General features: G+C 38.2%; 1 protein-coding gene across 1 annotated transcript in view; it reads left to right on the plus strand.

The window, feature by feature from the left end:
• The window catches only part of Rok (Rho kinase), a 387,800-nt gene that overhangs the window by 192,111 nt on the left and 182,634 nt on the right, over nt 1-13,055 (plus strand). Inside the window, exon 20 of the mRNA XM_068227374.1 lies at nt 1,871-2,140. Coding sequence (XP_068083475.1) covers nt 1,871-2,140 — 270 coding nt within the window. The remainder of the gene's footprint in view (nt 1-1,870; nt 2,141-13,055) is intronic.

The raw sequence follows: 13,055 nt of genomic DNA on the forward strand, positions 1-13,055 counted from the left end.
TTCAATGTGAGAGTTGGAAATAGAACTGAAGGACTTCTGTGCTAGTATGAGTTTAGCAGTTACAAATACATTCTTCAAGCAGAAAGCTATTCACCACTACAAATGGGAGGCTAGGGGTACCAGATCCATAATAGACTATATCTTAACAGACTTCGAATTCAGGAAATCTGTTAGGAATGTAAGAGTTTTCCAGGGATTTTTCAATGATACAGATCACTATCTGATCTGTAGTGAACTAAGTTCCCTAGGCCTAGGGTAGAGAAAGTGAAATGTCTGCAAACTAATAAGGGTAGAAAATGTCCAGGACGAGGAAATTAGACAGAAGTACATGGATATGATTAGTGAGAAGTTTCAAACAGTAGACAGTAAGCAGGTTCAGGATATAGAAAGAAAATGGGTGGTATACAGGGATGTTGTAGTAGAAACAGCAAGGGAATGCTTAGGAACAGCTGTGTGTAACAATGGGAAAAGGCAAACATCTTGGTGGAATGAAGTGAGAGCAGCTTGTAGACGTAAAAAGAAGGCTTATCAGAAATGGCTCCAAACAAGGGCCGAGGCAGACAGGGATATGTATGTAGATGAAAGAAACAGAGCAAAACAAATAGTTGTTGAATCCAAAAAGAAGTCGTGGGAAGACGGAGTGTCCAACGGAGGTGATCAGCCCATGGATACTTCGACAAACTATTTTGTTCGAGTCTAAAATATAATTAGTCAACGTAAACATCCGAGTTGAATTACGACGCAATGCAACATTTTTACATGTGCTGTTCATAAATCACACACAAAATTTCACATCTTGAAGCCATTTCTGATTAGACTGCACCAGGACCTTAATATTGAGGTCTGGAGAAAAAAATTATTTTTCCTTGGAAATTAATACAAATTTAGAATGTTTTTTCCTCATTATTTTACAATGTAAAATATGCATACAGTAAATTGCAATTATATGTATTCTGCATTCATTCTCAACATTTGTACATAAATTTTAAACTGTCTTCGAACTTAGCACCAAATAAGACTTTAACTACCATTATTGTCGATACTGTACATAGGATGGCCTTGTTTTGAGTGAAAATTCACCAACGTGTTCACTAGTGTAACATTTTAAAATTAATTTTTGATATTTTGTTAATGGTAAGATCTTGGAAATGTTTTTTAATGTATTCACTCAGGTAGCATATTTTTATAATTTCCAACCAGACGTCTGGTAGAATTTTGAGGTATTTGATATGACTGATGATGCCCCACAGAAGGGGCGAAACATGTCTCAACGATTTTTAACGATGTTTTAACTAATATGTTAACATCTTATACTGTATTGAATAGGTTCAGTTAAAATAAATTTCTTATATTATTATAAATTAAATGCCCTCATGTCAGAAAAAATCTTATCTAATGTTTCCATGTTCCTGTTCGATAGTGTTTCTGCATGTATTCAGGAGTACATTTTCTCGCTTAACACTTTTTGTTGTCCCGTGCAGAAACGTCTTAACGAGGTTTTACTGTATATATTTTCCTTTAAAAGCTATATATATGTGTGATTCTCAGCATAGAGTCAAACACACCAATTTAGGTTGATGATTGTCATTTTATTATCTTGTTCTGTTTTAATATTTGTCCAGTTTTGATCGTGTTCTTTTATTTATTGTATATTTTCTGTCTGCTAATATTTATGTTCATTGATGTGTACTCGCTAGTGTATTTCATTCAAATTAGGTTTGTTGATTTGTTTTGGATACAGTATATGCCTTTTCCCATTAAACTGAATACTTTCTCCTCAGTTTCTGGAAATCTGGAAATAAGGGAGGGAGTATTCCATTCTATTCTATTCTATTCTATAAATGTTTTCTTGTTTGATTTTTTTCTGTAGACGCTCTACAAGACTCAAGCTCAGGAGCTACGAGAGGAGGTGGATGAACGGTCTCATACTGTGCGGGAGCTGGAAGAGGAGAGAGACTCGTTAGCTCATCAACTGCAGATTGCACTTGCTCGAGCAGACAGTGAAGCTCTGGCCAGATCTATCGCTGAAGAAACTGTAGCAGACCTCGAGAAGGAGAAAACTATGAAGGAGTTGGAACATAAAGACTTGATGTCTAAACATCGAACAGAATTAGCAAATAAAGAGAGTTCTCTTAACACAGTAAGTTATAAGTTGAAAATCATTGTTTTCATTTTTGTCTTGCTTGCAATAGATTACAACTTCACAGCATTGAGACTTTTATAGATGAATGATTGTACTTCTGATATAGTTTGAAATTTTGCGCCATCTCTTCCGATTATAATTTTTCTTTATTTACACAGGCAGGGTTTTTGTTTTACCACTGTGCGACAAGCATTGCTCAAGTCACAGCAAATTGCCGCATTGAAACTAGTATTTTGGCTGGTAAAATATACACTGTATGTGTGTGCTACTCAGTGTCAAATAAGTCATGGTAAGCTATTTCAGGTGAAATTAAGAGACTACATACTTTCCTGGCATTAAAGGCCGATTCACACATTTCTGGGACATGACAGTGCTTTCCATTTCAGACATAAAAATTCCACGTCTGTTCTCACACTTCACTTGCATTCAGAAAACTCTAGTTACATGTTCCATGATAAACTGTCAAGGACATCTACAATCTTGGATGAAGAGGAGGAGGAAACAAAGTTCAGCCTTTACGAAAATGCAAAAGATTAAAAGGAGAATTTTTTGGACATGATGGATGACTAAATTAAATGAGCAGGAATACATTTAGTGTGCTGTTGATAATATGTAATGTTTAGTTGCAAAGGAGGACACTTTCTAAAGACCTGCAATTTTACTGGAGGAAAGACTGGCAGTATAGCTATGCTAGGTCTATTGTACTATATTAAAATTTATAATAAAATGAAGAGAAAAAAAAACCAGAACTGACAAGGAGGGAACGGATCAATTTTGGGATGAACTTGACCAGTTGGTTACGAATATACCTGATACTAATATTAACCCAATCACTGCCAAACCCGTATATATACGTTATTCAGCGCCGTGCCTCGTCTGCCAAACCTGTATATATACGTTTTGGTGCAGTGTGTACTTCACCGATCTTACAAATGTGTGCGATATAGTGTCATGCTTTGAGATTGCGTGGAAATGCTCAAGAAAGTTCTGTACGGCAGATATACCACTCCATTTCGCGTGTTTTGAAAGCGATCTGGTGTTATTTCAGCTTCGTTGGAGTGGAACATCTTTCCCGCTTACGTGTAGCCATCAGTCTTTTGTTGACGAAGAAATTGAATGTTTCCTCATAAACAGTGATTCTGTAGTGCTATATTTTGATAATGAAGATGGAGAATAACTAAGTGGTGATATTGAACTACAAGAAAGTGCGAGACAAAGTAGTAATGATGAATCTCATGCGGAAATGTCACCCCTTCCTTAGATGAATTATTTTTTCCCCAAATGTAAATGATTTTGATAATATTGGTTCTTGGATCAGCAATTTTATATTGTATTTCAGTAATAGAATCACCGAGAGGGGTAGCTGCGCATATTAACATGCTACGTTTATGCAGCCAAGCTCTGCACTCGGCAGGCAAGTGGGTTTGAACCTACCGTCAGCTGATGGTTATGAATTTCATGTTTTTGGTCCGTATTGAACTGAGAATAATATATAAGTAATAATAATAATAACGTAAATGTTTCCACCTTTTCAATACAATATATTCACAAAATTACAAAATTATACGGTACTAGTTTCGACCCATCTAGGGGTCATCATCAGCCGTATTGGAGCAAAGATCATTTGTGGCGAAATCCTAAGACAATATTCTCCAGGATTTCGCCACAAATGATCTTTGCTCCAATACGGCTGATGATGACCCCTAGATGGGTCGAAACTAGTACCGTATAATTTTGTAATTTTGTGAATATATTGTATTGAAAAGGTGGAAACATTTACGTTATTATTATTATTACTTATATACTACCGTCAGCTGTCCTGATTTTTTTTTTTTTTTTTTTTGTGGTTTCCCTTTTGCACTCCCAAGCAAATGCCAGGACAATTACTATTCATAAACCACAGCCGATTCCTTCCACTTCCTTACCCAGTGTCATTCACCATCATTCATTTCATATTTATTATCTTCTCAACTGAGGTATGCATCGGGAAGGGCATCCGGCCGTACAAATATGGTGTAAAATATAATTCTCACTTCATCCCCGACCTCGTATTGGGCTGCGGGGCTAAGGGGACGATATGCATTCCATTAATTGTATCAGTAAAGATGTATCTGTGAAAATGCTTCTTCCTTACAAAAAACCCGGCCCAGTGGGCTCACCTGGTCATCAAAATTCGGCAGCAGAAAGGTTAAAATGTTACTTGGAGATTTCAATACAAAGATTGGACGTGAGAGGAGATTTCGTGTAGTGGTGGGGCGATGGCCAGCGCATAAATTGACAAACAAGAATGGTGAGCGGTTAATTGAATTTTGTATTAACCATGGACTAATTTTGGAGACGACAAGGTTTAAAAGAAAACCTCATAAATAAATGAATTGGAAATGTCCTAACGTTAAGTAAGGTGAGTCTCAGATAGATCGTTGGCCATGGATCGTAAATTTTATAAAGAAATTTATACTGTAAAGGATCTTCATGGTGTCGATGTTGATTTAGATCATTACACCTCAAAGGTTAAAAAATCAAATTAACTTCTAAAGGGAAAAATAAACCCCAAAAATTCATCAGGAAAAAGTATAATCCTAGTTCAGTCATTAATAATCCAGTATACTTTGAGAAATCCATAACGCTTTTAAGTGAAAACAAATTAAAAGCCTTAGCAGAAGTTGCTCCCATAAAAAAATGGAAAAAAACATGCCTGATGGAATGAAGAGTGTGATATAGCAATACTACGCCAGCATAAAGCGTGGTTGAATAACCAGCAACAAAAAACTGAAAGTTCTAGTGAAGAATTAATCAATGCTAGACAATTAATGGCCAAAGAAATCAGGAGGGTTAAAAGGAACCATCAGAAGGAAACATTAAAATCTGTTGATGAAGCTTTCAATCGCCATAAAACAAGAGACTGTTATAGGACATTTAAACAACACCAAACAAATTACTGTATACTCCCCCTACTCTTCTGATGAAGGATACAAATGGAAAGGTGGCCAAAAACACTACTTAATAGTGACGAACCTGAAGATTATTTTGAATTTGATCTCTACCCCAGAAATAAAACACCTCTGGAAAAGATCATACCACCGGTTTACGATAAAGTGCGTGCAGCTATTGATTCATTTTAAAATTTTAAAGCGGTGGGAGAGAATCAACCAGTAGTTGAACTTTGGAAGAATGCAAATGTACAGACTATTCAGAATTTACATAAACATCTCATTAACATATGGAATACCGAAAAATTGCCTGAGGATTGGAATGTTGCAATTATACAGTACACCCAATACACCAAAAGGGCGATAGATCAGATCCTAGTAATTATCAAGGAATTTCTTTGCTGGATATCACTTATAAGATTTTTTCTAAGATTTTACATTCCAGAATTTAGGAACAAATTGATTGTTAACACATTGCGGACGAGAGACGAGTTCACTCGTGTTTGGCTGGCCAAGGGTTGCGGGTGGGAGACGAGTTAACTCGTCTTTACAAGACTTCTACGTTCGGTGACATCATTCGAAACCTCTGAAACTATCTGGCTGTCAAGGTTACAAGAATCTCGGCATGGAAGCTTTTGCTTATTCCATGCTAGATTTGCTTTACGTTCTTCTTCTGTTTTATGATTCATTTACTAAGTTTTCCAACCTCGTATTTACATCATTCAAGGAGCCATGTGGTGGGTAAGATGGAGCTTCCCAGACCAAAAACAAGATTTTTAATGAATAATATCCAGATAAGTATTCGGATTGCCCCAGTGATGTTGACGATCACGAGTTTGATGTTGATAGCTATTCTGACAAAAGTGTCTTGGTTGATAATTATGTGCGCCCTCCAAAGTAATGTGAAGTAGTGGTGGTCGAGAAAGAGGCTGAAAGTGATGTTGTGAGTGTAAGTGGAAGTGATATGTCTATTTCTTCTGATGAATGGGTAGAAAATAATAGTTTGCCGACTTTAAAGGATTTCCCAGGAGTTCCTGGCATAACGGTAAGACTTGATGAGCCTCGAAACATTGACGAAGTAGTAGGGCTTACTTTTTATGATGATTTCTTTGAACTTGTTGCCGAGCAGACAACTACTTCATTACACAAAATATTTCCTAAGGGCCAAAGGTGCCTGATGTAACTAGTTGTGTATTGGAAAAATTGTTTGCTTTGTTTATATTGACCAGACAGGTAAAAACATCATGTTGAAAAGCCTACTAGTCAATTGATCCCCTCAAAATTTGCTGTACCGAGCTCGATAGCTGCAGTCGCTTAAGTGCGGCCAGTATCCAGTATTCGGGAGATAGTAGGTTCGAACCCCACTGTCGGCAGCCCTGAAAATGGTTTTCCGTGGTTTCCCATTTTCACACCAGGCAAATGCTGGGGCTGTACCTTAATTAAGGCCACGGCCGCTTCCTTCCCACTCTTAGCCCTTCCCTGTCCCATCGTCGCCACAAGACCTATCTGTGTCGGTGTGACGTAAAACAACTAGCAAAAAAAAAAAAAGTTTGCTGTGTGTCCCACCACGGAGGTCATTGCTACACAGCCTACCACACCAGGAAATATTATTAGGACTATTACCAAAGGTTGCCAGTAAATTTCACCATAATCAGTAGAAGGTTAGTGAAGTTTAATTTGTTTATGTGCATGCGCTGTAGCAGTAAGTTACACAGAAAATGGCCAGGCGCAGGGGTTAAGCAGTGTAATGAGCACCTGGTCCGCAATGTGTTAATTTGGTGAATATCAGGGTTGTTTTCGTCCAGGACGAAGCTGTCTCAGATGAAATTATCAGTCTTTAATGGATTATAAAACATCAAAGGATTAGGAGCAAAAATCTAGTGATCACTTCTGTTGATTATCAAAAAGCTTATGATAGTATCCATCGTGAATCATTATTGCATATCCTTTCTGAATTTGGTTTACATCGGAAACTTGTTAACCTTATTGCGGTCACACGTAGGAATACAAAATCTAGAGTTAGGTTCTGAAATGAAATCTTAGCCATTTGAAATTCATACTGGTCTTTGACAGGGAGATGGATTATCCCTGTTGTTGTTTAATTGTGTGCTGGAAAAAATTGTGTTAATAGAATAAGGTATGTCCACAGACTGTTGGAAGAAATATTCGACAAAATTGCCTCGCATTTGCTGATGATCTAGCATTATTAGCAAATAGTATTGAAGAAGCTAAATTTCAAGTAGAGGAAGTGGAATGATTAGCAGCGAAGGTTGGGTTGAAAATTTCTTTTGAGAAAACAGAAATGATGCCATCTTTTCAAGTTGACACTTCACATATTATGTTAAATAATGCTCAGAAAATAAAGGTTGTAGACAAATTTAAATATCTTGGTGAGATTTTAACTGGGAATACTTATGAAAAACCATCCATAAATAGTAGAACTCAAAAATTGAGACGAGCACAACAAATTACCTGGCCAAGTTACAAGAAACATTCTCTTTCGATTAATGCTAAATTTTGACATTATTACTCTGTCGTTAAGCCAGAAGCAACATTATTTAAACTGAATATCCAATCAACAACAGACAAACTGCAGAAAGTTGATAGAAGAATTCTTCAGACAATTATTAATTTAAAAAAACCACCTGATTGATGCCCAGTGGAGACTTTTGCCAAATTCAGTACTTTACAAGGAAAGTGAGTCAATCATTGACACGATACTGTAACCTTTCGTGGTGTCATTACATCAATTGATCATAATAGTCCCGCAACATGACGTTAAAATGGAACACCTTGGATGAGGCCTTCGACCGGGCGCGACGCCGAAGACCCCTTCTCCCCTACTAGCGTTACAAGGCACTAGCTGAGCCGGTAGAGACATACGGGTCGCAGTCTGTCCTTACTGGGCAGTAATCTAATAATTTACAGTAGGGGAATCATAATAATGAGAGGAATACTATTTACCTATGAAATGAGAAGAATGAATTAAGTTTCTTTTTTATGTTTTTATTTTAATGCCTGAGACAACACGTAGGTAATTTATACATGGATATGCCGCCATATTAAACCTATAAATTAAACACCGTAAATTTCCTTGAGTGTGTAACTGTCCTCTCTAGTCCTTTCCCTAGAATTGCAATTCACTCTGAAGATATTCAAACACATTATGCACTAGTACCGTTGTACACAGAAATAATTGGATGATGGCGTATCTTGTATTACTCACCTTATTTACATTATTACACTATATATTCAAATACCAAGTCGCCGTCATATCGGCGAGAATTAACATTAGCTATCGAATGAACCAGGTGAGACGTATTTGATATATGAGCTTGTCTAAAATATCTGAAAGTCGTCTCACTAATTAAAAAGAAAAACACCTATCTCGCTATCTCATAAACAAGCAAATAATACACATCGTATGTTCCAATGGGATGTCACTTAAATATATACACGAATTCGACACTTGTACAACGATGGTCCCTAAACGAATCATATTTAGCGAAACAGAAAACAATACAGTATTCAAATACATATCACACCTGTGGATAGAAGACAATAAATACACTCGACATTCACAATATAAATCACGGACCGGGGCATCCGCCCGTAGCTGGTGGCAGCAGTATAACTGCCTCTGGTGCTGATGAGACATGAACTCATGTCCCGTGACAATTGTGAAGTGTGACTTCCACTCTGAAAATCCCTAGTCGTTTTAATTAACATAAAGAAATGGGGGAATTCTCTCATTTATTGGAATTGTAGGTCTAACCAACGGTGTTTATTTCTGACTGGTTGCATGTAATATCGATGCCGGAGAGAAGGAGAAGGAGCCCTCTAACACTAAGTTCCTCTCACAGCGGCGATAGTATTTCACATCCCTCCTTACCTGGCCGGACTTTAAATCTCACCGGCCAGCTGTTTACACTGTCCTCACCCTGCGCTTTCACTTTCAACACAAGGGAACTCAGTCCCGTTATCTAGCCACCTCGGCATTTCGCTTTAAAATATCATTATTCCTTGGATGCCACACGCATCAATTAAACACATCGGCTTGCATCTAGCCTACTTTATACCATTAGCACGGGATAAACAACCTTGCGCATACTTTGCTTATATTTCATCAACACCGCATTCGATCTATTCCTTATCAGCTAGAGTAGCTCGATCTCACTTCTCGGCATAACCAATACACGCATATTATGGAAGAAAGAAAGGCCCTAGCATTCGGGACAAAGTATGCTAACACTCGCATTCTAAATAAATTCACACATTATCACACTTCACTTGTCATATCGAGGTTTCTTCTTCACCATACTTAATTTATACAAGGGGATGACCTAACACATTACGTGAAGCATCTACTACAGAAAACCTTGAAATTTCTAGATGACTCTTATTACTCGTATCTTTTATCAATGGTACATGGAATGATTTTCAAGAATATTAAAGAATCCCTTTTAATTCCCATAGTGCTCCACGGTAAATCAAATCTAGGGTCTTAAATTATCATGCATGAATTCCCATATTAAATAAAGAAATACGGTCCCCGACCGTGAAGAAACATAAACACTAGCCCTATCAATAACTACTACCATCCCTTTGAGAACAACGAAATCCTACCCTACATTTCTAAAGAATCTGCATGCATTAAATATTTACATTTTTACGGGAAATAGACTTTCAAATATTTTCACAATACTCATCTGCCTGGATCACCCCACAGCTCACCCAAGAAGGCACATCTAGTCGTTTAGTCGTCCATTACGACTGCATCAGCAACCTGGAGTCCGGTGTTCGGCTGCCGCTGGGTGGATGGCATGATGTCTTGACTCCCCGTACACTGTAGGCAGTCCTTGAGGTTCCACGGCGTCTTGGTTAAGTACGGGCCTCCCGTCGATTCTCTTCTTCCTCGGAGACTGACGTCACTGGCACACCACACAATGAGGGGATCTGACTTAATTATAATCGTGATAACTGGCAACACATTATAATTTCTATGATCAGAGAGACTGTGACAAATTCTGGACCTTCAAAACATTCTCCATTCTACTTTGGCGTTCGACCGCAGCGCATGACCTTGAATGTGCCGCGCTGATCACCAGGAGCTGGCGGCTTTCTACTACAAATCCATTCGTCTGCGACTTCAAGTTATTTTTGATCTTCGTATATTAGTTGATAGTGTTGTGACTTTGTGCATGACAGAATGTGGTGTCGTGTCTTTGTGCCTATCAGAGTGTGAAACTGACCTCCAATATTCAAAAACATTGTACATGTTTTTACGGCTGATGATGACCTGGACTAAGGTCGAAACCGGTCCAATTTAAATAAGAATGTAATTACTACATTTCTTTCTTTTAAGTATTGAATAGGTTGAACCTCCTTTTCAATTATTTCATTTTTAACATCAATAATTTCAATACGGAACAATGAAATTTTTATCTTTAAATCTATCCCACTGTCGGCAGTTTAGGCCCTAATTATCACGTTCGCACTTTCACTGTTATTAGAAGTCCCAAAGCTACCCTTACGAACGTGGTCTGACCTTGCCTAATTCAGCACTAGTTTATATGGGAGTACAGATTAGCTACTACGTCTGGGATTTTTTTTTTTGCCGATATCGCCCTGAGTTTACGCGTCGCCACTGAGCCGCACTTTCTCCTACACCTGATCATTCATCATTATATGGTTACTGGATCTCCCATGTTATTTCTTCGGCAGTTAATACACTCGTGAATTTACTTACACGATTTCACAGCCTACTAGCGTTTGATTTACGTTCTCTTTACTCATATATTCGTATACGTAAGCACTCTGCATATCATATGACCGTCATGGTTAGGGTTAAATACCGCACTCTGTTAGTATCAATAAATCTTCACTCCACTGTTACATAATCATATCACTGATAGAACTTCAGCTACATAAACACTATTCAAATGATTATTGACTGGTCACACTTTGTAGCACTGAAGCAAAGAATACTGAAAAGTCACTCACATTAGGTACCACCTCACTCACTATGCCACTGGCAGAATAGAACGAGATGCTTGCCTCAGTTCGCACCCCCTTTTATCATGAAACGTGTCAGACTCGAGAGAGAGGGTAAGACTCCTCCTGCAGAAATCGGTCCGGTGGCACGTGGTTTCCAGGATCGATCAATGCATCAAATTAAAGCTCAATTGCGCGAGTTTCTACTGATCACTTATCATTTTGATCACTTCACGCGTTTTGCTTTAATCTCGGAAGCGTCCTTTGATATCCGAGTGGCGGTTCTTTGGCTTCGGTCTCCCCGACAGCTTTCTCCAGATGGTGAACACCTGTGGGATGTCCATAAACTGCGTAGATTATCCCATTAGAATCATGTAAAGGACTTCTTGGTGTCAAAATTTACTATAAAATTCGCCGCTTTTAATGAACCTTGAGTCATGAAAATCTGCCTTGTCGTATGCGAGTTATGTTCATTTCTCTCCTGAAAACAATTGAAGACAGGTCTCTGGCAGCGGTGTTTTCGCGGGAAAAGGAGCGAAAAAGTGATATTTGCCAACGCTGGGCACGACCTCCGTGACCTACTTGCTGTGGGAGTGTTTCTTTCTCTGTCGCGCCTGAGTGAGAGCGCTTCTGGCCGGAGGCGAAAATATGTCTCGGTACAGTACTTACGCGCAAAGAGAGTTTGGTGCGTGGGGCTGACAGCTCGCCACTCGCACCCCGTGGAGGGTGGACGTGCGCTGACTTGGGCGCTAATTAACGTATGAAAGCGCGGAAAACGGCATATTTGAGCGGCGGAATGCCACAATATAGTCTTGATGATGTGATGAACGGTCACAATACGAAAACGGATGATTGCATTCTTTGGACACATATACCGCTTACCAAATACTTGACTCCTGAAACAACTTTTTGATTTCATTTGGAATAGTAAAACATAAAACACATGGTTTAAAGAAATACAAATGGATTTAGATGAATTGAAATTTACTCAAGATCAAATTGAAAATAGAGAAGAGAAACGGATTCTAAATAACAAGTACACAAGACTGTCACTAAAAATATTGCAGCGTAAGCAGTATGTTATATGTACAGAAGATCTGCAAGGTCATCCAGAATGAAGAAGTTTTGGGAAAGGAAAAATTTGTCGAGTGTTAAAAGCTGAACTTATTCTTTGAAGACTTTGTTGTATAAGATTTGATTTTGATGCTCCAATGTGGGCGTAAACAGTGTAAATAAATAAAGTAAAGTAGGTACACCACTGAAATGAATAAGATTTGTGTTCGTGATAAGTTTTTCTTAACATGAATGTACACAAGTCCAGTAGTTTGTAAAAAGTGCAAACTTGAAATTTACAAGAAAAATTGTGGAAAATATGTATTTGCAACAACAGGGAGAAAATTGAAATTGTGAATATTCTTGGATATTGTAGTAGTTGTCATGTTACTAAACTGAATTCAACTCAAATTCTGCTAAACACACACAGATAACTACAGCAATCGAAGAAAAGAGAGAAGCGTTAAGAGAGAAATCACTTCTGTGAAAACAAGAAAATATCGTTGGCAAGGGAAAACATTTTATCGGCACGGATCACAGAGAAGCACTGAACGTCACAGCAAATGCCATCATCGGAAGTGTTGGAACTCGTCACATTGTTTATAAGGCAACAATATTTTATTTTGTTGGAAAATTCGTCACATCACAGATGGTGCAGTTACATCATGGAGAAATTTGAACTGACCTTAAAGGAGATGCTCAGAGCGACGTCTCTCAGCTTTTAAATAGGTTTGGCACCTAATCAGGTTTGCAGACACTCAGCAAATCCCAGCCTATGAGATGTTGAATTCGTCATCCCTTACATGTAATAATGACGGGGATTTAAATTTAGGAATCTAGCAGATGACAGATTTCAAGGGGCTTCTTTCAAAGAGAGCTTTCTAATCAAGCTTTTTCCTCCTATGTTAACACAGTACAGCTCCTCTTTTCTTTTT

This window comes from Anabrus simplex, chromosome 4, assembly GCF_040414725.1.
Source record: "Anabrus simplex isolate iqAnaSimp1 chromosome 4, ASM4041472v1, whole genome shotgun sequence".
NCBI lineage: Eukaryota > Metazoa > Arthropoda > Insecta > Orthoptera > Tettigoniidae > Anabrus > Anabrus simplex.